The 25754-nt window shown below is 53.7% G+C and overlaps 7 protein-coding genes across 7 annotated transcripts; 4 read left to right on the top strand and 3 right to left on the bottom strand.

The window, feature by feature from the left end:
* Positions 1-20: 20 nt before the first annotated feature.
* Positions 21-6121, top strand: SPSK_02917 (protein dopey; the record flags this gene model as incomplete). Its single annotated transcript, XM_016729765.1, has 5 exons — positions 21-120; positions 197-330; positions 408-3078; positions 3140-4662; positions 4727-6121. 5 exons carry the CDS (start codon positions 21-23, stop codon positions 6119-6121), a joined length of 5823 nt encoding a protein of 1940 aa, XP_016585222.1.
* Positions 6122-6242: 121 nt separating this feature from the next.
* Positions 6243-7187, bottom strand: SPSK_03530 (trimethylguanosine synthase; the record flags this gene model as incomplete). The annotated part of the gene is made up of 1 exon (XM_016730368.1): positions 6243-7187. The coding sequence occupies one exon, from the start codon at positions 7185-7187 to the stop codon at positions 6243-6245; it is 945 nt and encodes a 314-aa protein (XP_016585221.1).
* A 669-nt stretch (positions 7188-7856) lies between these two features.
* On the top strand, positions 7857-9005 carry SPSK_03446 (GRASP55/65 family protein; the record flags this gene model as incomplete). Its single annotated transcript, XM_016730284.1, has 1 exon — positions 7857-9005. The coding sequence occupies one exon, from the start codon at positions 7857-7859 to the stop codon at positions 9003-9005; it is 1149 nt and encodes a 382-aa protein (XP_016585220.1).
* Positions 9006-9470: 465 nt separating this feature from the next.
* On the bottom strand, positions 9471-10105 carry SPSK_03637 (oligosaccharyltransferase complex subunit epsilon; the record flags this gene model as incomplete). Its single annotated transcript, XM_016730472.1, has 3 exons — positions 9471-9601; positions 9683-9740; positions 9812-10105. The coding sequence occupies 3 exons, from the start codon at positions 10103-10105 to the stop codon at positions 9471-9473; spliced, it is 483 nt and encodes a 160-aa protein (XP_016585219.1).
* Positions 10106-13134: 3029 nt separating this feature from the next.
* On the top strand, positions 13135-13990 carry SPSK_03560 (cytosolic cu zn superoxide dismutase; the record flags this gene model as incomplete). Its single annotated transcript, XM_016730398.1, has 2 exons — positions 13135-13209; positions 13292-13990. 2 exons carry the CDS (start codon positions 13135-13137, stop codon positions 13988-13990), a joined length of 774 nt encoding a protein of 257 aa, XP_016585218.1.
* A 1297-nt stretch (positions 13991-15287) lies between these two features.
* SPSK_03183 (uncharacterized protein) lies at positions 15288-17224 on the bottom strand (the record flags this gene model as incomplete). Its single annotated transcript, XM_016730024.1, has 3 exons — positions 15288-15961; positions 16083-16541; positions 16570-17224. 3 exons carry the CDS (start codon positions 17222-17224, stop codon positions 15288-15290), a joined length of 1788 nt encoding a protein of 595 aa, XP_016585217.1.
* Positions 17225-18318: 1094 nt separating this feature from the next.
* On the top strand, positions 18319-18540 carry SPSK_03813 (uncharacterized protein; the record flags this gene model as incomplete). The annotated part of the gene is made up of 1 exon (XM_016730645.1): positions 18319-18540. One exon carries the CDS (start codon positions 18319-18321, stop codon positions 18538-18540), a length of 222 nt encoding a protein of 73 aa, XP_016585216.1.
* Between the last annotated feature and the right edge of the window lie 7214 nt (positions 18541-25754).

Raw genomic sequence — 25754 nt, 5'->3', positions numbered from 1 at the left:
CGAACGGGGCCCCTATCGCCATGGCTCCGGAGCTGTCATCGGGCCGACGGTCCATGTCACCAGAGAGCTCTGGACGTGACTCCCCTGCGCCGCGTCAATGGCGGAACCAGCTGGGCGCAGGTGCGTAATGTCGTGGTGATCCTGTTGTGGTCGAGGCGTTCGGAAGCTGCTGCAGCCGTTACTAACATGTCTTTAGGTCCAGATGAGCCCCTGACGCGCGACAAGGCTTTCCGCAAGTATGCCACCGGCGTCGACCGTGCTCTCTCCTTGTTTGAGACGGCCCTCCAGGAATGGGCCGACTACATTTCGTTTTTAAACCGTCTGCTCAAGGTTTGTCGGTTTCTTTCATGGGGCTTGAAGTGGTACTGTTAATTTGCCGTTGTCCTGCATATTAATGCGTCGTATAGGCCCTGCAGTCGCGGCAAGCTTCCATCACTACGATCCCGGCCAAGGCTGTTGTCGCCAAGCGGCTCTCACAATGCCTCAACCCGTCTCTCCCCTCCGGCGTCCACCAGAAGGCGCTCGAGGTCTACAATCTTGTTTTCTCCATCGTCGGCACCGACGGCCTGTCCCGCGACATGCCGCTCTACCTGCCCGGCCTCGCGCCAACGCTCTCCTTCGCCTCGCTCTCGGTCCGCGCACACTTCTTTGACCTGCTCGAGCGCCACTTTCTTGACGTCGAACCACGCTCACTACGGCCGGCTCTCAAGGCGCTCATCCTTGCGTTGCTGCCAGCGCTTGAGGACGAAACGGCGGAGGATTTTGACCGCGCACTCAAACTGCTGAACCGCTTCAAGACCGGTGTGCGGCCACTTGACAGCGAAGAGCTCACACCAGAGCACGCTACAGGCGACGACTTTTTCTGGCAGTGCTTCTTTCTGGCTACCATCACCAGCCAGAGCCGGCGGCCCGGCGCCCTGGCCTACCTCACACGCTACCTGCCCAAGCTCGGCCAAGCCATGTCTAATGGTAAAGATGCCGCGACAAAAGCATCCACGGCCGACGCCCAACTAATGTCCAAGCTGTCGGAGATCATCACATCGCCTGAGCCAGGCCTGCTTTTGCGGTGCTTTACAGCCGGCCTGGCCGACGAGCAGCTGCTGATCCAGCGTGGCTTCCTCGACCTCCTCGTAGCGCACCTCCCGCTGCATGCTGCAGTGTTGCAGTCTCGCGTCAAGCCGGCCGACCTCGAGCTGTTAATGCGTGCGGCATGTGGTGTTGTCACGCGGCGCGAAATGAGCCTGAACCGACGCCTGACGGCCTGGCTTCTGGGGCCAACGCCAGCGAACGGCGACGCCGAACGGGAAGCCGAGTCCCCGTCGGTGCCAGAGAGTCGCAACGCAGGCTCTGCGTTCACACAGAAGACGAGCTACTTCGAGGAGCATGGGCTGCATCCCTTGACGCGCGCTTTGCTGAGTATGGTTCATTCGAATCCTGGCAGCACGCCTGCCGAGCGCGCACGACCCTACCGTATATGTCTATCGCTTATGGACCGATGGGAAATCGGCGGGCTTGTCGTGCCCGAGGTGTTCCTTCCGATTGTTGACAGTGTGCGCAAGTTCAAGGCCGAGGCCGCTTCCAAAGCCGATTTCAACGAGGTGCTTCGCAGTGCGAGTGTCTTCTTTGACGGTGTCGAGAGCGGCCTTATCTATGGCGAGATGCTCAGCCTAGTGGCCCAGGCCATTGGCCCTGGTGGCAACCTCTCGGCGGCTGATCGAGCAGACAAGTTGGCCCTTGTCAAGTTTATTTTGGGGCACTTTAATGTCCGCGAGGAGGAGATGACAACCATTCACGCCCCATTGTCAGCACTCTCCATCCTGTGCATGCTCGAGGACATAGAAAACCGGACATCGTCGGCCGAGACCGAGACGACGCCTGAGATCACCATAGAGGCGCTCAGTATTGCGGCCGATCTCTTGGATATTGTGCCCGAGCGCGCATTCGTCTCATCCGGAGACAAGGATGACGGCAAATCGGTTGTCAAGCACAAGACACAGTCTAGCTTGCCGAACGCTGAGCTTCTCAAGAAGATCCGTGACTTCTACGTCAACGACCAGGGAAATCTGGACACGGCAACGCCGCCCTACGCTCCGCAGGCGGTAGCCGATCTGCTCCTGCAGAGAGCATGCAGCATCGGCTGCCAATCTCTGGACGGCGCGGCCGACATCGACCTGCCGCTCAAGAGCCGCATTCTGCTCGTCCTCCTCGACAAGATCCCACTCAAGACACCATTCAACGTGTCCGACCTCCTCTCCGCACTTCACGGCCGTCTGGTGCGGGACGGCGACGCCACTACCTTCGCCACCTTTTCCTCCATCCTCACCATCTCCATCGACCTCCACCTGAGCGAACGCATCTCCACAAACGACCTGTCGGCCATCGTGCCGCCACTCGTTGCCCGCGCCTGGAAGTTCTTGAGCGCGACCGAGCCCAAGTACCACGTCGAAACCGTGCGCAACCTGTGGCTCCTCCAGACGGCACTAGGCACGACAAACCGGGATATTGAAGCCGCAATCGCTGAGCTCATGATACGGACAGATGTCAAGGGCGCCTTTGCAAGCCGCAACGCCGACCCCGGTCGCAACTTTGGTGTGTTGTGGCTTCACACTCTGCAGGACAGCAACCCGAGCGCGTCCGACCGGCGGACACCCAAGACACCCAAGACACCCAGCTCGAGTCTGCGGTCGTTCCCCCGGCTTGCTGGCGTCGACCACTACGACGTGATGCTGACCCGCCCTCTTCTCCTGATGCTGGACGCTCTTCTCGATGAGCGGACGCAGCTGTTCATGGCCGTCAAGACGTGGTTGACGTCTCTAGTGGGACTAGATCGGCTTTTCCTTATCCTGGCAAAAAAGTTTTTGGACCTGGGCATCCTGCGCAGCAGACCAGAAAAGAAAAGTGTCGGCAACAAGACTGAGTCTTCGGCCCGCGACACCGACATAATCGACACGGACATGTGCCTCTACTACCTACGAACACTCTCCAACATTTTCAAGTGGGCACCCGAGACATTGTGGGCTGTTCTTGCGCGGCGGACAATCTCGCTGGACCTTCTGCGAGAGAGCGCCAGTGATCTCAGTAAGTCAAAATGTGACGTTGCTGCGTATGGTAGCCTGCGTGATACTAACGTCAGTCGCAGTCAAATCCGAAGACACTGAAGTGACCTACCAGGAGTTCTTTGTTCATGTCTGCATGAAGTGCATCGTTCCCGCCGAAGTCTCCCAAGACGGTGAGCCGTTGACCGACCAGCGCGATGCCCAGCTGTGCCGTTTTGCCCTCTCCGCTCTCCACCAAATCCTCCTCAGCCCCCACGCCACGGCTCTCTCCAAACTGCACCTAGAAGACGAGCTCCTTGAGCGCCTCGCCGAGGCTTTGCAGGGACCTGACCCGTACATCCAGACACTTTTGCTAGACGTCCTCCCTCCAGCCCTCAAACTTCGCGATGTCACGCCCGTCGAGCAGCCGGCGTCACCCAACAGCGAAAAGCGCAAGGTTAGTGGTGGCGACATCTCCAAAATGGTCTCGCCGCCGACCGAGGAGGTATCCGACGTCATTCTCCCGCCGCCGGCCTCCTTATTGAAGTGCATTCAGGCCGGTCTGAGTGCACCCAGCAGCCGTGCAGTCCTGGACAGCTGGGTTGGGTTCCTGTCGATTTGCCTACCATTCTATACCGATTCCATATTCCAGGTCCTGATTCCACTTGTGGAAACGCTATGTGCACAGGTCGGTGCCACCTTCTCCGATCTCCAGGAGACGTTCCGTAACCCACGACCTGCAGTCCGAGCCGACACAGACGCGCCTGAGACAACACTCATCTCGCTCCTCAATGCCCTCGAGCAAATTTTGGCGACAGGCCACCAGAGGTTGCTAGCCGAAGAGGCGCGGGTGCAGTCTGTCAAGAGCCCTGACCAGCCGCAAAGTTTCTTTGGCAACATCTTCGCATCGGATGCCCCACAGACCCGCAGTTCCACGGCCAACGACCGTTTGACGGTGCTGCTGGCCTTCCAGGACGCCGTGCGCATCTGCTTCCGGATCTGGTCGTGGGGCAAGAGCGGCAGTTCCTCGGCGGCGGCTCTGGATATGACGTCGGCCGCATCGTTTAGTTACACATCGATGCGGGTGCGCAACCGTGCCCGGCGACTGTTGGAGCACCTGTTCCGCGCCGAGACGCTCGAGTGCCTGGAGACGGCCATAGACATTTGGCGGAGCGCACTGGTTGGGCAGAGCGGCGCCAGTGCGGGCGAACAGACGACAGCGGTGGCGTCCAAGCTCTCGAACAGCGGCAAGCAATACACCGATGTGTTCGACCTGCTTCTAACCCTTGATGCCTCGCGACCACGGCACTCGATCCCGGCCATTTTCAACTCCATCTATAGCCGCACCAATCCCACAGCGCTCGATCCTGCCCGCAAATCAACGCTTACCATCTCGCTGCAAGATACGGATATTGTTGTCTTCCTTGTGGACTACGCACGGTCGCTCGAGGACGATGTGATGGACGAGATTTGGCAGGACTGCACCATCTTCCTCAAGGACCTGCTGGGCAACCCGTTCCCGCACCGGCAGTCTCTGCCGTGTCTCCTCGAATTTGCGGCCATTCTCGGCGAAAAGGTGGACAACACCAACTTTGGCGAACAGCGCAAGATGCGGCGCGAACTGGGGGTGAGTTGTCTTTGAATGCTTCTTTTAAGTTCGAGATCTACCGTACCATATACTGACATAACAGGACATGTTCCTCCGCCTGCTGACTGCACTATTTACGACGCGCCCCATCACATTCCCCGATGGAGCGGCGTCCGGTCCTCAGCTTGACCGCGGGACAGCTTCTGTTGAGGCCGGCGGCACTAGCAAGGTGTCGGGCCACGCACAACCGTCGCCCCCGTCCGTACTCGTGACAGCGGATTACGGTAGCCCGTCTGAGCGTGCGGACGACGTTGTGGGCATCCTGTCATCGATTGTGCCGAACCTGCCTAAAATTCTGATGGAGAACGACCGCGTGCAGTCGGCGGCGACGACCATCTCAAGCAGTGTCATCGTCCCGACCATCCGCGCCAAGTCGTTCCCTGAGACCATGTCCCGGACAACGCTGGTGCTGCTGCAAGAGCTGTCGCGGCTGCCCAACAACCAAAAGGGCTGGAAAAAGGACGTGTCGGACGCGTTCAACGACGCGCGCTTCTTTGCGACCAGCCTGCCGCTCGTGCGCAGCGACTGGCTGACGCTGCTGCGGCAATGGTCCGTCAACGACAAGGAGCGCATGCCGGAGCTTCTCAGCCGGCTCACGGCGCCAACGACGGCGGGTATCGTGTTCGGCGTCGGCGCCACGTCGGCACGTCTCGAGGCTGACCGGCGCACGCAGCTGACGCTGCGGCGCGTGGCGCTGCTGATTCTCGCGGGGGCGGCGGATGCGTTCGTGTCCGACCTGCCGACCATTACAGAGAAGCTGGTGGAGCTGCTGGGCGCGTCGGCCACGTCGTCGCCGTCGTCGACGACGCGCGCAGAGGTGTACCTTGTGCTGCGGGCGCTGGTGCTGCGGACGAGTGCCGTGCACCTAGCGGGGCTGTGGCCGCTGGTGGATTCGGAGCTGCACGCGGCGATTGCGTCGATTGTGGCGCCGGACAACAGCACGGCCGCCGACACATACAACAATGCGTCGCTGCTGCAGGCGTGCAAGCTGCTGGATCTGCTGGTGTGCGTGGCGCCCGACGACTTCCAGCTGCGCGAGTGGCTCTTTGTGACGGACACGATTGATGCCGTGTACCGGTCGGCAATGTACCAGCCAGTGGCACTGGCAGACGAGCTGTCCGAGGAACTGGGCTCGGCGATGATGTTTAGCCACCACATCAACTCGGGCGTGGGTCTCGAGTCGGCGACGGCGCTGGCCACGAACAACACGCTGAAGCGGCCACTTTTGGGCGCGGCCGCGGCAGGCGGCCTCAGCGACGAGGTCAGCCTCGAGCGCAAAGACGAGCTGGTGTCCAAGGTGTTGCGGCCGTTCTTCAGCCAACTGAGCATCTACGCGTTCGAGTCGACGTACACAATGGCACCTTTGGACACGGAGGGGTGCGTGGACGGAGTGCTCAAGGACCTGTTTGACGAGCGGCCCATTGTTAAGGCGTTGTAATGTAAGACCAAAAAAGGGAACTCGTAATTGGGTATATATGCAGGTATGATATAAATGACGAAAAAGGGCAATATAACCAAAATTCACGCAAAAATTACGCAACCGAAGTATGCAAGGACGCTCACTCCAACAGCTTCTTCTCCTGTGTCTGGACCAGACGCCGCAGCGCCTCCTCATCGGCTGGGTAGTAGGCCACAAGGGCCTTGCTGAAGCCATGCATGCAATACTGGACAACGTCGAGCTTGGGCTCGGGAGGCGGGTTCTCGCCATCCGCAGGTCCATCTCCCTTCACGTCTGCGGCCTTCCTTTTTGGAAACACGTCCGCCAGCTGCTGCAGATCACTTGTCCGGGGCAGGTAGAGCGCATGTGGTAAGGGGTAGCAGGCGTCGTGCAGCGCCTGGAGGTTGTAGGGTTCCATGGTCGAGAGGTCGAACACGGCCTGGGATGTGTAGCTGACACCGCCCCACGGGGGCGATGCAAAGAGGACGGTGTTGTGGGGGTCAAGGGACTCAACTGCACCATCTATGGGTATGTCGATGTCGACGTCGGTGAGGGCGGTGGTGTCTCCGATGCGGTCGCCGGCCATCCGTCCTCCCAACAGCTCCTTCAACACTTCAAAACAGTCACCGAGCACCCACGTAATGACGCCCTCAGCCACGCCCGAAATACGGGCATTCTCCTGAGCACAGGCCAGCGTATCTGCGTCGCGCTCGATGCTGATGATGCGGTCAAAGTAGCCCCAGAGCGCAAAGGCAATGGTGTTGCCGCCGGCGCCCGCAAACATGTCGACGATGGTTGTGGCGGGCGCGGCTGCACCGTAGTCTGTTCCTCGAAAAGAGTCGTCGGGAAAGACGGGCAGCGGCATATCCTCGGCAATCTTGCGCGCCACGGGCTCCGGCGTGACACCGAACCAGGCGTCGTCGGTCAGGAAGATGCCATCGTTGTAGTTGGGGAAGATCTTGAAGCGGTTCTTCCAGTATTTGTGAATATCCCAGGGGACGTCTTCGAGGCGGGTGTAGTGGTGGCAGTTGTCCGTGATGGGCAGGTCTGGAGCAACCTGGACCATGGCCGCCGTTTCCCGTGTGCTCATAGGCAGAGAAAAGTTTGATGCAAAAAGGGAACAAAATAAAACGGATGAGATTGAGACGAGGCTGGCTTAAAGTGAGATTATATCTAGTAACATGTGAGAGCGGAATGTTGAATGCGATCGCTAAAAGACGCCAAACATGGCCAAGCACAATTGCAATAAATTCCGTCTGTCCACGCTACCTCAGGCGAAGAAGTGCAAGCCGTGGCATTGTGTGATGTGGATGTTGATGTGACGTTGGCTGTCGATGCTTCCTAGATTGAGATTTTTCGCGAGGCTAGGCGGCCTCGTAGCGCCTTCCAACATTAGGGTGCGTGGCTCCACTTTATTCCCCAATACAGCAGGCCAGCTCTTGAGCAATGCGGAACGCTGATTCGCCAGCGAGTAAGCAATAAGTAGAAGGACGGAGGGAAGCAGCAAGCTGTCCAATGCAGCCGCGACGTCAGCTACAACAACAGCATCTGAAGAGTAAGACCAAAGTACCAGCAAACAACACTCAGCACCCAATACGCAAAACGCACACGCAAACGCAAACGCAAACGCAAACGAAAAGAAACCCACAATCCAACGCCAACCACCCTTTGACGCCCTCTCCACCACACAGACAAACGCAAGACACCACGGCCGCAAACAAAACACAGGGACAGCATGTTCAATGCACTCAACCGCTTCATCTCGCGGCTGGACGGTGACGGGCCGGCCGCGGACAAGGAGGCCACGCACGGCACGTTTGGCTTCCAGGTGCTGCGCAACACCAACCTGAAGCTCACAATCGAGCCCTGGTTCGACTTCATCGTGGGCATCAACGGCCGCATGATTGACGACTCGGACCCGATGCTGTTTGCGCAGGAGGTGCGCAACTGCGCGGGCGGCACCGTGACGCTGGGCCTCTGGAGCGCCAAGGGCCAGCGCACGCGGACGATGCACGTCCCCGTGCCCTACGACACGGCGTCGTTGGGACTGTCGCTGCAGTGGACGCCGCTGGCCGTCGTGTCCAACATCTGGCACGTCCTGGACGTGCCCGCGCGGTCGCCCGCCGAGGCGGCTGGTCTGCTGCCCTACAGCGACTACATCCTGGGGACGCCCGAGGGCGTGCTGCACGGCGAGAGCGGGCTGAGCGAGCTGGTGGAGGACCACATTGGACGACCGCTGCGGCTGTGGGTGTACAACAACGAGTACGACGTGACGCGCGAGGTATCGATCCAGCCGAGCCGCGACTGGGGCGGCGACGGCGCGCTGGGGTGCGTGCTGGGCTATGGGGCGCTGCACCGGCTGCCGGCGCCCCTGAGCGAGCCCGTGTCGGGGCCGGGCGAGACCATGTTTGACGGCGACAACGAGAAGCACCAGTACCACCTGCATGCAGGAGCACCCAGCGGAGCGGTGGCGGCAGGCGACTTGTTCGAGCAGGCGGCGACGACACCGACGGCGGCGACCTTTGCCGGAGCCGAAGCACCAGCAAGCAGCGCGAACGGAGGACCACCACCGGCGGCCGACAACTTTTTGGTCCCGGCACAGCTCGTGTCACCCCCGCCGCCACCACCACTTGCTGGCAGTGCAGGGGCAGGGGGCAGTGCGCCGGGCGGAACAGCAACCCGCTCGAAGAAGAAAGACCGGCATCTCAACACGGGCGGCAACGCAGCAGGCCTGTCTGTGGACGACTACTTCAAGGAGGAGGAGGCGAAGAGCCAGCAGCTGGATGGTGCGCCGAGCCGGTCCATTACGCCCGTGGCGCCGCCGCCCAAGGGTGGTCCGCCACGAGCTGGCACGCCCAAGGAGGTAGCAACGGACGAGAGCTAGGGAGCTGGAGTGGGATTGGTACCTTGAACGCCGAGGAACGGAGTACAGCAGGTTATGAGTGTGTACGACTATCTTATATCACGGATGGGATCTAAATACAATACTAGAAAGATACGGCAAGGAAACAGACACGTGCGAAACACAAGGTAATCAAGTGACAAGTACTGTCGACGCAAGGAAACAGACATTCGTTATGAAGGTTGACAAAGTACGAAAACACAAACGCACGAGCACAAGGAATAAATACAAAAAGAGAAGACGCCAGTTTTTTGCAGCACCGCTGTTGGGTGACTTTTCATTTGAAGCACACTCGCATCCACAAAAACCTCGCCTGACTACGCCCTCCCCTTCTCTCTCTCTCCCGCTCTCTCGCGGCTCCTGACCCATTTCTGCAGCGCATCTTGTTGTATCTGCCGTCCGGCCTTGCCCTGTTTCTTGCCGCTCATCGGCCCCACACCGCTTGCCTTAGTTGATAAAGTTGACGCAGAAGAAGTGCAGTATCAGGCTGCACACGACATAGTCGGCAAACGCTCTCTCGGGCGAGACGGCGGGGAAGTCGGACTTGTTGGCCTCCGTCGTCTGGATGCGGAGGGATGCTAGACAGGGAGTTGTTAGTACGTGTTTGTAGAGTCGCTTGCACCGTGTTTTAGAGTATGTAAGCAGAGAGGCAAACGTACCCGTCAGGACAAACTGGCCGACGGTCGACGAGAAACCGGAGAGGAAGGCGTTGAATGGCTGCATTTGTTAGCTGTGTCTCCGAACCGTGCATTGACACGACGTCCCAGCTCCTTGGGCCCTTCACATACGTAGTTGCCGGCCAAGACGCAGTAGACAAACTGCAGTACGCCGACGGCGACCAAAAAGGCCATAAAGGCGTCCAGCAGCTTTGTCCGCTGGGGCGTCGCCTTTTGGTAGTGCGACAGCAGGTTGTCGACGACGTTCTGCAGGGCATTGCCAGAGCCGGAGGAGGAGGAGGACGAGCTCGAGGCCGCGGGCTTGGCCGCTGGGACGGCAACAGGTGTCGTCGTCGTCGATGTCGTCGGGACAGAGGTCGACGAACCGGTCGCCGCCGCCGAGGGTGTCGCGCTGCGCCTAGCCATTGTGAGACTGTGGGCGACGGAGTGCTGTAGCGCAATTGGATTTCGAGTATTGCGATGGGCGCGGTCTAGATGTTGTTGTCAATGTGTCGTCGAAATCGTCAATGTGTCAAGGTGTCGAGACGACGTCCAATCCCGGCCAAGGCCACGAAGCTGGAAGCTCCCTTTCAGCAACAGCACGCGTACACCCACCTGTGGCGCTAGCACAAGGCCTGGTTAGAGGACAGGACACGCAGCCTTCTTGGGTTTGTGGGGGGTGAGAGCGCCGCTCGTAGCGTCACGTGAATTGTGGGTCATTGTGAAGACGTCTGGCTTTGACTTTTAAAAGTGAGTGAAAATGAGCCTGGAATATCATGAGAGTGAGTCGGTGGAGAGAGTCGATGGAGAAAGTTATAGAGAAAGTCATAGAGAAAGTGAATGATACTGACAATTGAAACTCATACAAAATACGATTAAATAAGAGAGAATGAATTGAAAATAGAAAACCCTTTTGAGAGACAAACTGATGAAATAAACACATCGTGAGACTGGCAACAAAAGCATGCTTCATGGTCGTTTGCTTCTCTCACTGTTGGCTTCCCTTGACCTTCACTCATCACACAAAGTTAACTTCCTTCACTAATAATGCGTCTCAGTGACGTTGGGCCTGAAGCTGTCGTTTGTCAAGTCGTTACTTTCACACCCAACGGCCACGTTGGACATCAGCCTCATTGCCTTGTTTGCATCCCCTGCCTTGATCGCCCTTTTACCCGCTAAATTATGCCAACGGGATGAATAGAATTCGCCAATGCTCGCCAAAGCCTGGCGAGGTGGTCAAAGCGGACAATTGTTGGAAAGTGGTGCGTTGAACGAACTGCTGAAGTGTTTTGATGTCCCTGTTTTGTGTTTCTGCTCGGCGAGACATGTCCAAGGAAGCAACATGAAGTGTTGTTTCTCGACATGGCCGTGCAAGAAATAAATGAACACTAGTCCTTGAATTTCGGGTAAACAACAGAAGAACTCGACAAGGAAAGAAACACCAGGGCGACTGCATGGCCAACAAAGACGATGCATCATTCACACAAAGTACCGATGCTTCCATCTTCGCTCGCCTCACGCGCCCGGATCGCTTGGTCCTCTCCCTGCATGTACAAAGGGGGGATGAAGCAAACACCTTGCAAAGCCCAGCCTATGTATGCGAAAGCCATTGCCCGTTGCCTTTCCGGTGCAGAACTGCGTCGTCCGCCACGGAGATGTTTGGGCTCGGTTGTCTGACGGCTGTGCAGTTATTGTATTATAATTGCAGCGCACAAGCGGAGCACGGGGTACGAAAGTACTTCCAGTGGCCTTCTCATTTCCTTGTCCGGTTTTGCTCACCATGGTCTCGCATTGATGGACAAATTTGCGTCCAGGTGAACAGGTGAATGTATATTTCCATTGTCCTCGCCGTGTAATTACTGGCTAATTTAAATTTCGACGAGCCGCCATCGTGTGTCCCAACATGCACTGGTGAACAACAAAGGGCCAAAATTGGACGAGGCCAAGGACCGGAAGGGCCACCCGCCCGCAAAAGTGAATTGTGCTATCTGTACTCCGCACACGCAAGATTCCAGCGTTCTGTGAATATGCATGTCCGATGTCGATTGCCCGCGCCACCAAAAAGAGCCCAAGGCGGTAGCAGGTACGATTTACTGAATAGGTAATTACAGAATACAGTGGCGTGTGTTGCCACTGTGGGCCGACAGGGCAACGAACGTGTGTGGCTTGGGGCCAAGAGTGGCGTCGGACCCGCCTTGCAGCGCTTGTCCTCTGGGACGGGACGGAGCCTATATCGAAAAAGTCAATAACAATCCAAGAATCCAAGAATCCAAGAATCCAAGAATCAAATAAATCCAGCAATCAAAATAGTCCAAGAATACAAAACTCACGTCGTCTACAGAACAAAACGCCAAGCGATAGTGCTCCGTGATATGCCCATGTCGATCTTGGCCCTGTGCTCGTTCGTTCTCGTCCTTTGTCACTCGTCCTTTGTATATTTCCACCGTATCCTCTGCCTCCTACATTCCAGTGCCTTTTGTGCCTTTTGTGCCTCTCGTACCTTTTTCTCTCTCCTTTGTTTGTGCCCGACCCAATTAGAGTCGGTCTTATTTCGGATGGCTCGTCGAAAGTCCTGCCCGGGCAATGACCCGACTCCAAGGCCAGACAAGCTCGGCTTCCACGCGCGTCGATGCAGGTACATCGAGTTGCCACGCCCTTGGCCCCTTGGCTTGCCCTAATCTGCCGCCCCCCGCACCAAGACAACCAATCTAATCGCAATCTGCGTCGGTCTGCCACGGGGCTTCGGAGCTGTCGTCGTTGGTGCTCGCCTTGTTTGTTCATCTAATTTCTAGTGACAGACCGTTGCCTTGAAACACCCCAGAGGACGCCTACAGAGACACCCAAAGAGGCACCTCGCCTACCAGAGAGACCCAGACGGACTGCCGTCATGCACGTCGTCACTGACAAGCGTCTTGTCTTTCGTGTCTTGTTGTGTCTTTTGGCTGTGAACGTACCGGCCGCCATAGAGTGCCCATTGATGTCGTCCCGCTCACACTGCTGCTGTCTTTAATCTATTTCGTCAGGCCTCCTTGGGCTGTCTCTGGGCGTCTCTCATGCCGCTGGTCTTGGTCTGCGTGCCATCTTTGTGCTGCCGTGTCCACGTCTCCGTCCCGTATCTCTTTGCGCCCGGTCTGTTTGTCCCCATCTGTTGTTTGTTTGTGCCTGCACGACCTCGTCACTGGCACGCCAATTTTCACTCAAGCTCGTATTCTCGTCGCCACAACCAACCGGTACTCTTTGTCCCCTCTCTCAGACGTTCTATTTCGTACCCATTCCGTAGACTCTTTTGTCACACCACGCCCCGAGGTCTCAACTATAAGACAGCGCTGCGTCCTCCTGCCGTGCTGCCACTCCTTCTCGTCTCTTATCCTGCAGCTCTCACACGTTCTCGCCCACTCTCTCCCAGATTCACCTCCCCGTACCACTTCACGCCGTCCTACCACCCTTTTCCCAAAATGCGTGTCTCGACTCTTCTCGTGGCCTCGGCGGCCAGCGTCATGGCCCAGGATGCTTCTGGCCCTCACACTGGTGTATGTAGATGTGCTGTCCTCGACCCAACATATTGTTAGTCTGTCCATTGCCGTCCACTAACAGCCATCCCTCCCTCCACAGTCCCGCGGAAACGCAACTGTTACAAACAACAACCCCTCGAATGTCACGTACATTGCCACCCTGCCGAGCTCCGCCTTTGCTGCCGGCGCTTTCCCAGACGGTGGCAACTTCGTGGGCAGCGTATCGGCGGAAGCCGGCCCCGGCGGCGTCGGCGTCACCTACCACGTGAACATTTCCCACCTGCCCAGCACAGGTGGACCCTTCATGTACCACGTCCACACCCATCCTGTCCCGCCCAACGGCAATTGCTCCGGCACTCTTGGCCACCTCGACCCCTTCGACCGCAAAGACCAGCCGCCCTGCGACCCCAACCTCAAGGAGACCTGCCAGGTCGGCGACTTGAGCGGCAAGTACGGCAACATCTCGTTGGATCCCTACACCGCCACCTACCACGACCTGTACTCGTCGTTGGATTCCAGCAGCGAGTCGTTCATTGGCAACCGCAGCATTGTGTTGCACTTTGCCAACACCACGCGCATTACCTGTGCCAACTTCACCGTGGCGGAGGCTACGCTGACCCCGGCCAACCGCACAACGCCCGCACCGACCGGCACCCGCACCGGCTCTGGTGCTGGCTCGCCCTCTAACGAGCCATCGTCGCGTGTGACCGTGTCGGCTGCTAGCGGCCATTCCGCTGGCGCGGCTGCTCTGGGTGTCGGTGCTCTCGGCGTGTTGGCTGCCATCGTCCTAGCTCTTTAAGTTGGTTAGATGACCGTGATGGGAGGCGTAGGCATAGTAATGAGGAGGAACCGGGTCTTGCTCACCTTTTTTATTGCGCTCCTTGTTTGATTTTGGCAACGCCAGTTTGGGACTGTTTTAGAAGAGCAAGGAACTCGTTGAACCTGGACAGGCAACAAAGAAGATAATATCGACATAATTTCAGACAAAGTTTAATCGAACAATAATCAACAAATACGAAATCAGGAAGCAGCAAAATATGAAAAGTGAAGATGAGCTGTGTTGCAGCAAAGCAAAATTGGACCGGGAAGTGAACAATATTAGCTGAAAAGAGGAATATGTAAATGCAGCTGTTGGAAAACCAAAGACCAAAAACTATTGGAACAAAATATAGACAGTAAAATATAAACAGGTTTTTTTGTTAGTTTCCAGCTTGCTCCAGGTTTGTCGCCTTGAAGAGTCTCGCATGTCTTCCAAATCTAGTCCCGCCCAATAACATAAGGTCCAAAAAGAAAAGAAAGAGGGCTCGAAAAAGAGAAGAGAAAAGCTATACAACAAAATAAATAAAGAATAACAAAAAACAAGTACAAGAAACAGAATAAAATAACAAAATTTGAAAATAGAACAGAAAACGAAACACAAAACGTCCGAAATGCAAAATAAGTCAAGATGAAGACAGGTCAACCAAATAATGTCAAAAAATAACCGTAAATCCCGGATTTAAATCTCATAGCGCCATGCCATCTTCAGGCCCCGTTTCTCTCGGCTTTTGTTGGTGTTTTGTCTCTTCTTGTTGAGTCCCATGAATCCCATGCTATCCCAGTCTAAATGCGGTTGTCGAGTTTGTTCATCGATACAGTGGGTCGTCCCTCTTTCTTGAGTGCACCGGCCGTATTATCGCTTTTTTTGTTGTCCGCCCTTTCCGTCTGAGATGCGAGATGAGAGTTTCCTAAATATGCCGCCTACTCCAGTTCTCGTGGTCTGTCCCGCCGTTTTATTTTTGGTGTATCCCGTAGTCTTTTTTTCCCGTCCGTTCTCCATGAATGCTGTGCATCGATGCATTTGATTTTGCGCTCGGTGCCCGATTTCCAATAATTGTTTAGCGTAGTTCTTTTTTAAGTCCAAGGTTGCCCTTTATTTATTGTTGAACCACACCAACGGCCGAGATCTGGGGGATCCTCCATGCGGGGTGGATTTGCTTGCCGTCCCGTCCTGCAGCCCCTTTTCGAAGTTTGGTCGTTGGTCAACTGGCATCTCGCTGTTTCTCCCTGTCCCATTCCATTCGCCGCCGTGCCGTATCGTTCATTGTAATAATCATTTACCGCCCAGTATAGTACATGCTTGTTGCAGCATGACCCTCGCTTGCTGGTGTTCCGCTGTGGTCGCCCCAGCCGACGTACGCATCCGAGCCGTCTTTGCTGTATGAATAGGGCTGTTGCCAGTTGGCGTAGGCGGTCGTGCCCACGGCACCGGCTGAGAGTGACACGTGGTGGTCCAGGGTTGTTCCTGGAATGCTGTCGACACCCGGAATGGTCGTGGGTGATTGGTACAAGTCGGACATCGCAGCGGCCGCAGCGGCGGCACTGGACTTGCGATCGTAAGACGAGGATGAGGAGCGGTGGCCGCCATTGCTGCTGTGAGAGTGGTGTCCGCTGGTCATTTGCGAGATGGACGGGTAGGACTGTTGCTGGTGCTGGCCGTGGTGGCTGCCCATAGTGTCCGAACCAAAGGACAGTGAGCGTGGCGGTGGTGGAGGGTACGACCAGCCGAGGTCATCGCCGCCGCGTCCCGTGGCATCAGATGTCCAGGTGGCCGAAGGCGGTGCGGCGTGGGTGGTGTATGGCGAAAAGGCCGGTGTGATGGGCGATTCCTGAGGATAAGATCGCCATGAAGCGTTGAGGTCGCCTGGTTTCGACGAGCTGGGACTGGCATCTGCAGACATCCAGTTTGTCATGCCGCCATGGGAGTAATCAAAAGACTGCCTTCCAGACACTGAGTCTGTTAGTACCGCGTCACTACCTCGACTTCATTTTTTTTTCTTTTTTCATGTTCATTTTTCACTTTTCTGTTCTTCATTTTCAACTTGTTTGACACTTGTTGACCTGGTACTTACGTTTCGGGTCAGGTGAAAACGGCTCCCCACCGGACGGCTTCATGGACGGGGGTGCCATAGTCTGGATCGAAGGCATGGTCAGCGGTTGAGTGTTCTGCTGCGGTCGGCCGCGAGGGTCGGGGTTCGGGAGGTTTGCCAGCGAAGGCAGTGGTAGTTGTGTAGGTGCGGGCATGAGTGGTGCAGAGCCTGAAGCGGATGCGGCTGATGCTGCTGCTGATGAAAGATGGTGATGGTGGTGGCCTACCGAAGAGCGTGACGTGGAGTTTTTGCGGGTGTCTGGTGGCGGCTGCTGGTCGACTGGGTAGAAGCTGCATTCTTTCTTGAGACGGATGCAGTTGACACAGCGGCCTTGGATGTCGGCGGGTGAGGGAATGCACCGTATCTTGCGGCGCCGGCAGTGGCCTAGCTGGTTAGTTCCTTTCCTCCCCGCGTACTCTTTGAATTCCTTTTTCTTTTCTCCTGCTCCTCCACCTCTCCATGGACTTACCACATGCTACCGACGTCCTGTGATAGCCAAGTTTGTTTCTTCTCTTCTCAGCGGCCAAGCTGATTGCCGCGTGATCGGGCTGCGAGAGGCCCTGTTGCTGAGCCATGCTCATATTTGCGTCTTGTGCTTGCTGAGGTGCAACAACTGGGGTGGACACGGATCGCTTCAGCTTCATATTCACAGTACTACTCTTTGACAAGGAATCGCGGCGTTCGCGGGGAGACGAGTGCGGTTCTTGGCCGAGTCCTGAGGAAGAGGAGGTCTGGGGGAGCCCGTTGGCGTAATCTGCGGCGGCCATGGACACGTGGTAGCCGGCAGGCGAGAGGGCCATGTGGGTAGTGCTGCCGCCGCTGGCGGGCGGCGCAGGGTATTGGTAGGACATAATGTCGGTCATTGTGACGGCCGAGGTGGCGGAGGCTGTGGTGGGGGAGAAGGGAGCGTACGAGGCGTACGGGTCGAAGGTAGAAGAAAAGGGCGATGTGGGGGAGAAGGTGGCGGAAAAGGGTGAGAAGGGAGAGGTGGACGACGAGGACGAGGAGTAGGATAGATCTGGAGGCGAGGATGAGGACGATGCCACAGGATATGCAACGGTTGTAGTGCCGGATCCCCAAAAGTCCAGTCTTTCTTGGAGAGGAGGAGGGGCGACGTCGGCCATGAACGGAATGCAACTCTTGTTGACAACTTACAGTGGATGGAAAAAGAAAGGTGAAAGGTTGCGAGGCGAGAGGGTGCTTGTTGTGTTTGAGCGAGGAGATGGTGGACGATGCAAAAGGAAAGGGAAAAGGAAAGGAAAAGGAAGAGCAGAACAGGCCGAGAGAAGGAGAAGGGAGGGAGAAGAAAAAGGAAAACAACAAGAAAAAGAAAGAGTAAGGGAAAATATAGAAGAGAGACGAGACGAGTAAAAGAAAAAAGAAATAAAGGAAAAAGACAAGTAAAGAGGAGTTGGGGTCAGAATTATATTGAGTAGGTCGAGTCAAAAGGCGGAGATGCAATGGCAAGGATGAACGGAAGATGGATAGAGGAGAAAAGGAAAGATAAAAGAAGAATATATGAGAGAAAGAGAGAAGAAAAATTGATAAAGCAAGAAACCAGAGACAAGATGGGCGGACAAGATGGCGAATGGAATAAATATAAAGAGGACTGGAGTACCTGTACAAAAAGAAAGGGAGGAGGGTACGAAAAGAGATGAGGAAGAAAAAAGAGATGCACGTATTAGACAGTCTTATGAATTCGTTGTGTGATATAGCCCCCAGTCGGTTCCATCAATAGGAGGACAGGGTAATAATGCTGCATGTGAAGCTGTAACAGCGGTGCTCCGACAAGTCAAGACCAGACGAGCCGAACGATCCAGAAGAGCCAGAAGATCCAAAAGAGCCACAAGAGCCAGAAAAGCCAGACAAGCCTGGCGTAAGTTGAGAATTCGAGAGTCGAGAAACAAGGATAAGAGCCAGATAGATTGCTTGGGCCCAGAAAGCAGGAGACCAGTGTCCCCCTTTGCTCGGCCGATGATTGACGACACCCGGTATCAGGGTGTTGAGTGCAGCCGAGAAAGGAAAATATGGGGGCCGAAAGCAGCTATCTGGAAGAAAGGCAAGGAAAGGCCGAGGGGGCAAAAAGCAAAGATGCGTCGAGCCTGGAGAGTGTGGAGAATGGGCAGGTTTGGGCAGGGATGGTGGATGAGAAGATCAAGAGCCGGGGGAAAAAAAGAGATGTGAAATAAATGGTGACAGGACGTAGATGCAGTAAATAATGGTGGAAGTGGGCGAGCGAGGAAGGGACGCGGTGCGCTCGAGAGCAGGAAGGTGCGATGTGCGATGGGCTAGGACCGCAGGAGAGGCAGGAACGATGGCCACAGGCGCGTGGATCGTCTCCCCAGAGCCAACGATGGGGTTTGGGTGGTTGAATGGTGCCCAAAAGAAAATAAAAGCAGCAGAAGGAGGTCCAAGAGAAAAAGAGAGGCGTGAGCAATAAAAATTTCGAGGGAACAAAGAGCACTGAGAGGTCGTAAACAAGAGTAATGGGCAATAAAGAGAGCTGCTATTGGGGTGAAGACAGGGTGAATGGGCAATGAGGCAAAGAGGCAGGCGGGCCGGCCATTAACAAGCGAGGAAAGAGCAATGGGTGCAGAGGTAAAATGGAAGGAATCAACGCATCCAGAGTTCTTTCGTACATGTACAATAGGAAGGCGCCACTGGCAGTGGGAAAAGAGGAGTTTAACAATTCCTTTTTTTTTTTAAGAAAAAAAGGCAAAAACAGCACAAAACCCAACCAGAAAAAGGGTAAAGAGAGAAACGCTGCTGGCTTGTAAAGGAAGCTTACGGGGCATTTCCAGTCGCAGAACAAAAAAGACTGGCCAACGGTATTGTGAGCAGGGCGAGGGGTGTGAGAAACGATGCAGACAAAACGACGGGCAATAGAAAATATAAGGCGATAATAATAGAATGGGAATACAGAATACAGCAATACAGAGCAGAACAGCGGAGAGAGATGCGAAATGCTGTCACAGGCAGGGGATCTGACAGGCAGTCGGCCTGAATTCACACGCATGTACGACATAATACTCCGTAAGCATCACTGGCAGGTCGACTTTTACGAGGGTACTGTTACTGCCGGTTCTGGCTCGACCTGGCGGGTGGCAGATACAGAACGATGAACTTTCGCCTGGGAGAGGATTTTAGGGGGCGTGGAAGGCAGGGGTGTAAGGGGAGGGAGGGGGTGTCTGTATGGAATAAGGTGAGAGCGAGCTGGGGCAGTAGCCATCGAAAATAAATGCAAATACTTAAAAAGTGAGCTTAAGAAGGAAGAGAAGAATGAAAAAATGAAGCCAAGTAGATCAAGACAGTCCCCTGCTGTCCTCATATTTGAGGCTATGGTTCTCAACGTTGCCAGCGATCACGGCAGCTGGGGACCATGAAGAAATAAACGAGCAACAAGACATGTAAAAAAAAGATTGATGGTGAGACTAAAATTGGGCACACTGTTTACCATGAGTAAAGGGTCTCCCTTTGCTGGAGACCACTTTCTACGTTTATTTTTATGTTGTTTATTTTTGGCAAAAGATGCGTTTGTTGGTGCCGGACGGGAACACGCCTCGGGAGTCTACATCTGAGTCTGCCAGTCTTGCCTCTCGTCGGTGTCGTAGTTTTTATTTTAAGTTCCAGTTGGGGAAGTCGTATTTTCCTCTTTGGGGAGAATGGGAAAGGAGTCTTCCCGATCTGTCTTCTTGTCTCTGGGGCTTAAGACAAGGGTGAATTGGAGATGCCGTGGGGAATGGAATATGAGGGGCACGGCATATGAGCAGCAAGCTGGGCGGTCGAGGGGAAAAGCGAGGTAGCAACACGTGTGAGAGCAGAAAAAAAGAATACAAAGAAGGTTAAAAATGCATAGAACAGAAAGAAAAGAAAGAAAAAAAGAGGCCTGAACACATGTCAATGTCTGGTTCAACCGCCTGTTTGGGCAGCAAGGCACGTAATGCTCCGGAGTTCCAGGCAAGCTGGTAGGGAGTACGGAGTACGACGTATTGCGAAACAAAGGAGAGGCAGCTGGTTGGCCACTTTGAATGGGCTCGGGGGCGAGTTGGCAGGGAGAAGGGATCAGGAGACGAGGCGAGATCCAAGACCACAAGATACCGGTTCATTCTGAGGGGAAAAGGAGGAGGTCAAGGGAGATTTAGAAGACAGAAAGAAGAGCGAACTCGAACTCAAACTCAAACTCGGGAAGCACAGCATGTTGGGTTGTTGTGTCTGTCGTGCTGCTCGCCTAATTCAGGCGCCGGCTTCTCAGCCTTCTTTTTTTCTTGTCATCTGAAACGGCTTTGTTGTTCCCTTTTGCATGTTTGTTTTCCTCGTCTTGCGTATTTGGTTTTCGAGTTTAATTCTCTTGCTCCACGATGTTCGGTATGGATTCCACGCACATTTTTCTTTTCCCACTCGGATCGAGTTCCGACTAGCAGGTGATTCGAGAGAATACGGTAGGGCATAGGGTAGGGATGTTGAGGAGGACGATGAAGCAAACAGAGGGTGTGTCAATAGTGGCGGCGACTAGGGGCGTGTGGTTGTGACGAAGTGCTGCAGAAGGCAGTTGTTGCAGTACATGGAAAAATGAAACATTGACTTTTGTCCTGTTGCAAGGCGATATAATATGGAATATATGGGGAAAAAAAAAAAAGAAGAGAGAGAGAAAGGAAAAGTAACGTGGTTCCCGATTCCAAGCCCGCTGGCCTCGACGCCCTGGCCAGCGTTTCTCGTCGTTTGGCTCCCCACGTCGACAGCCACCAAGGTTGCGTATTGCCCTGTCGTGTTTCAAGAGTACGTAGGCAGGCCTTGGGCTCAGGCAGGTACAACGGTACGTCGTGAGAACTTACAGAGGACGATACAATCACCAACGGCATTTTTAGTTGGACCGCCCTGTCGACCCTGTCAACCATGTTGCCTCGTATGTTTTGTCTTTTCTTTCACCTGTCTGCGCTAGGTACGGCCCTTCGACTCGCCCAGCCGTTAGCCGCAAGAGCGAGAGGACTAGGGGGCTGAAGACCAAAAAGGACAGGGATGTTGGAGTAGCTTGACAGAACGCTATAGATTGTTTGAATATGGCGAATAGTGCAGTGAGGGTCATATGTCAATGTTTACGTGCCTTTTTTTTAAGAAAAAAAAAGAGTAGTAATGATTGGCTTCACTGGAAGGCGTCGTTTTCCGTTGTCCCTGTTGTTTCTCTTATCGTTTCTTCATTCTACCTAGGCCTGCGTTGTTTTCTCGGCCAATCCAGATGGACCGATTGCACGAGTGTGATGCTAGTTGGTAACGAGGGCTTGAAAAAAAAAAAGCCTCAGTTACGTCAGGGATGGTGAGCTATATCCCTTCCATATTGTGTCATTTTGTCACTTTTACTCGATATCTTTCCTATTTCATTATCTCTCTTCGTCGAGTCTTTTTCGTCAAGTCTTTTTTCGTCGCGTCTCTCTTCAGGAGTGTAAACAAACACGGCTGTGGCACATGGCCAATCCCGAGAAACCAGGGCGGGAGACAGCCAGACGGCAGAGAGGTAGGGGACGGAAAGAAGGAAGAAAAGAAGGTTTAGAGTTAAGACAGAAGACAAGGGAGGGAATACCAAGTCACGACATGGCGGCCGACCACTCAGCCACGCGATATAGAAAGCACTATGGGAACAGGCGATTGCGTTTCGCGGCTTTTTGCGATGCTCTTGCGTCCTTTGTGGCTTTTGTTTTTCCGTGGCTCGTCTAAGCTCTACTTTCGAATTGTATTCACAGTGCTCCTTAGATGGGACGAATTAGAGATTGTAGGATAAATGGAAAGGGAAGAAAACGAAAACGAAAACGATTTTTTTTTAAAAAAAAAAGAAAATAAAACAAGAAAACCCCCAACTGAAGCGAGCAACACCCGAAGCCACAATGCATGCGCAATGCAATGCAGGAAAAGACATTGACCACCTGTTCACACGTGCATTTGGCAGGGCGGCGGCTGAAACTGACATTCGTTGTGTGCGAATTGTCGCATTCTACCACAATTCAGCCATTGACGACGGATGACGCTGTATGGCGTTTCTTGGTGTTGTATTTTCTCTCGTTGTTTTGTAATGCAGGTATGTTGTACACCTGCAGCAGTCGGCATTTGTGTAAACCATGTACGATGGATTACGGGGTGCTTGTACGAAATACATTTATTTAACATTGCTTACAAAAGTGTAATGAGTACGGAGACTACGGAGGTACGAAGTACAGACGCCACATCTGCGTAGTCTGGCTTTCTTGGGACAGGGGAAGAACACAGCGACCTTGAGAGACCCTGAGCCACCTCGGAGATTCCGGCGACCCTGAGTCCAGGGTTGAAAAGAAAATGTGCGTGCGCAAGCAGGGGAGGCGGTCGGAGACGGACAAGACGTTGAAATACGAAGTCATATGGAAGTCACAGAGAAGCAAAAAGGAAGACAAAAAAGAAACATGGAAGCCGAAATCAAAGGCAACGGCCAGAACGAGCCGAACATCTTCATGTGTCACAGGGATTTTTGTGCATGTTCTGCGTTTTGTCCCAAACGGTTAATTATGGCCCGAACAGGCTTATTTTGGTAGCATTGCCTGAAGACTTGCTGATTCTGAGTCGCACTACACGGGCAGCTGACAGGGGACTTGGTGAGAAGAAGGCAAAAAGGAAGAAAGCAAAAAAAGCAACAGAAACAGCATCCTGGCATGATTTTTTCCTTCTAGAACCCCTCAAAGCTTCTGACCCAAGATATAGCCGGTCGGAAAGATGGCAAAGAAATCGACAAAGCAGGATGGATGAAAGATGAAAAAAAGACGAAAAAAAGAAGAAAAAAACAGAAGACAAAAAGAGAAGGGCAACTCCGTTGTCGATCATTCCCCTTGTATCGTGAATGCATTTCTGCAGTGTACTTACTCGTTACTCCGTATTAATAGCCTCATCTACTCCGGATATGCACTGCATAATTTGTCAGTGTCTGGTGCATTGTCTCATGTTTGGACGTTGTCATTGAAACCTTTCAAAGTTGCTGTCTCGGCTAAAGGCGAGGAAGATAAAAAACAAAAAAAAGGATGAAAATAAAAATAAGGAAGCAAAGTTGGTAGCAACAAATCATCCCATTCTGCATTGTTGAAGCCTCCAGCCAGAATAGGCTCTACACGCCTGTCGTGCGAAGCGACGCAATTCTCACACCGTGCAGATTTGGATGTTTGATTTTGATTTTGACTTTGATTTTGATTTTTTTTTAATGTGAAAGGCTCCGTGACAAGTGCTGTGCATTGCACTTTTGAATATCGAGAAGCTGTCCATTAACTACCGTTAATATGGAGTCAATATATGGGCGGAACGGCGTTGAGTGCGAGCCCGACTGATAAGGAATGGCAATTTGGCAGTCTTCTAGAAGGTGTGGGTAGTGGAAGTAACCGTACCGGAGAGAAGCACAAGAGAAAGTCCTACGTCGCACTGAAAAAAGACGTAAAACACCACCTGTTCGGACGCAATTGCTGCTGTTGCATTGTGTTGAGCAAAAGTCGATCAGGTCTGTTCGCGTGATGTCGTGTCACATGCTCTGTGCTTGAAGACGAGCAAAAGAAGAAATAGAGAGACCAAAAAAAGGTTTCAAAAAAACAAAGGCTAATATGGAACACTTCACGAGTCCGAATTGATAGCTTCAGCTCCATTAATAGAAGAGTATATAATACTCTTCGCCTTTGTTAGGGTGTGTACGTCGTATATTGATTATGGGAAGAAGGCGCATTTCTCCGGCTGTTGGTGATTTGAAAATGGGGATTGGCAAATCAAATGCAATCCCAGGAGCCTCTTTTTGATGAGAATGACCGAATCAGCCAAAAGAGTGCAGTGCTTACAGAATACTGGGTAGTAGCAATCGAGAAGTACTCCATGCTCCGGACACAACACGTTGTATTGCGGCATGCATCGACAGGGTCGCGACCAAAGCCGCCAGCGACCAGCAGCCAGCAGCCAACGGCGAAAACGTCACAGGGCGATGGCTTCTTGCTGGCATTGGCGGTTTTACGAGCATGACACCGGATCACAGAGCCTCCAACTCCGGTATGAGGTCAAAGTCACAAGAACAGGCAGTCATAGCAGCAACAGGCCAGTAACAAGCAGGGAAAAGACACAGCACAGACGCAGACACAGACTGACAGGAGACTGGCATAAACTGGGCTGACCGTGGCTTGACGGGGCTGGTTCTGGTTGTTGACCGTTGGCCACAGACAGGGATCTAGGGTCGAGCATGGGCGACGTGGACAATGCGGAAAGGAGGGAAGAGAGGGAAGAGGATGCAAGAAAACAGCCAGAGATTGGATGTATCGTACGACGCTGGTGGCAGCAAAAAAAAAAAAAAAAAGAAAAAACAATGACCAAATTACACCGAGATTTTGCCAGCTCGTTTCCACACTTTGACATTGTTTATTTTGTGCAATCTCACGAGAAGCACGTCTTCAGGGCGAGCCTAAAACTGTAGGCAAAAGAAGCTGTTTGCATTCTATTCTGGTCACGTCTTTCTGTAAGGTAGCGATGGCCATTCCAGGGGACGGTATACTCTCGGCTTTCACTATAATAAACACACGAATAGATTGCTGTGTTTTGTCTTTTCCCGACAACAGCTTCTAGTTTTCCCGTCAGTTCCCAAACCCAGCCAAACAACGTAGCAAAAGAGACCCTGAATGTCCGATAGTGCAGACACACCAAACTTCTATTTTGTTCTAAAAGGTCATCCTACTCACTACTATGCATAATGGCCCACAACCAGCACTCCTTGCAGGATTTGTTTCAACGCCTGTTTTGACCGTTGGTTTGGTCCCCTGTAGGGGCAACACAGGCCAGTCGTCAATAAGGCAGTTCCTCTGCGCTGCACAATCAGTCGACATGGGTGCCAGGGTCTCCTAAATTCGCGAACTATGCATTGACTATTACAAAGAACATTTTCCTGTCTCACAATAGGCAGGCACAAAATCGATGACGGACAGGTTGCACGATTCACACAAATAGCCGCCGGGGTGTCCTGCTTTGTGTTGCTTTTGTCTGTTGGTGCGTGTGGGCAACGGCGTGGGAGAGTGGGAGTAAAGTAACCCTGCATGTCAACAGCAGCCCTCTTGTGCGCCCCCATCTCCCCATCTCGCATCCACAGTCCCCCCAACTTTCGGTCACTCCTTTTTGTCTCTCTTTTTTTTATAAAAAAAGAGATCCAGTGCATTGGTCATCATGGTCAACGACATGCAGGTTCGTCGTACGCAGTATGGAGGTGGACTTTCGCCTTTCCAGAACAAAAGGGACGTTCTGGCGTCGTAGACACTGTTTCGTCGCTTTTCGCTGCCGACATCGCCCCGGTAGATGCCAAAAAGACAAAAATAAACAGCCAAAAAAAGCAACACCAAGCAACACCAAGCAAAAATAGGTCATTGCGTACGTCGCTCCAATCCCAACTTGTTTGTTGACGTTGCCATCTTTCATGGTAAAATGGTAAAAATAGATTGCACGCACAGAACGGGAGCATGGCGCCGACTTGGCCGGCATATGACGGGCATGATAAGAAGTGAGCCGACGTGAAAGATGAAAACATGAAAATAGAAAGAGGGTATTTTACATGACGCTCGGCTGAGCAGTCTGATAGGTTTTTTTTTTTTAAAAAAAAAAATTTCTGCTTGGAATAGCGTCCCAGGACGA

This window comes from Sporothrix schenckii (genome assembly GCF_000961545.1).
Source record: "Sporothrix schenckii 1099-18 chromosome Unknown Cont47, whole genome shotgun sequence".
NCBI classification, from domain to species: domain Eukaryota; kingdom Fungi; phylum Ascomycota; class Sordariomycetes; order Ophiostomatales; family Ophiostomataceae; genus Sporothrix; species Sporothrix schenckii.
This window is presented reverse-complemented; position numbering and strand designations above follow the sequence as displayed.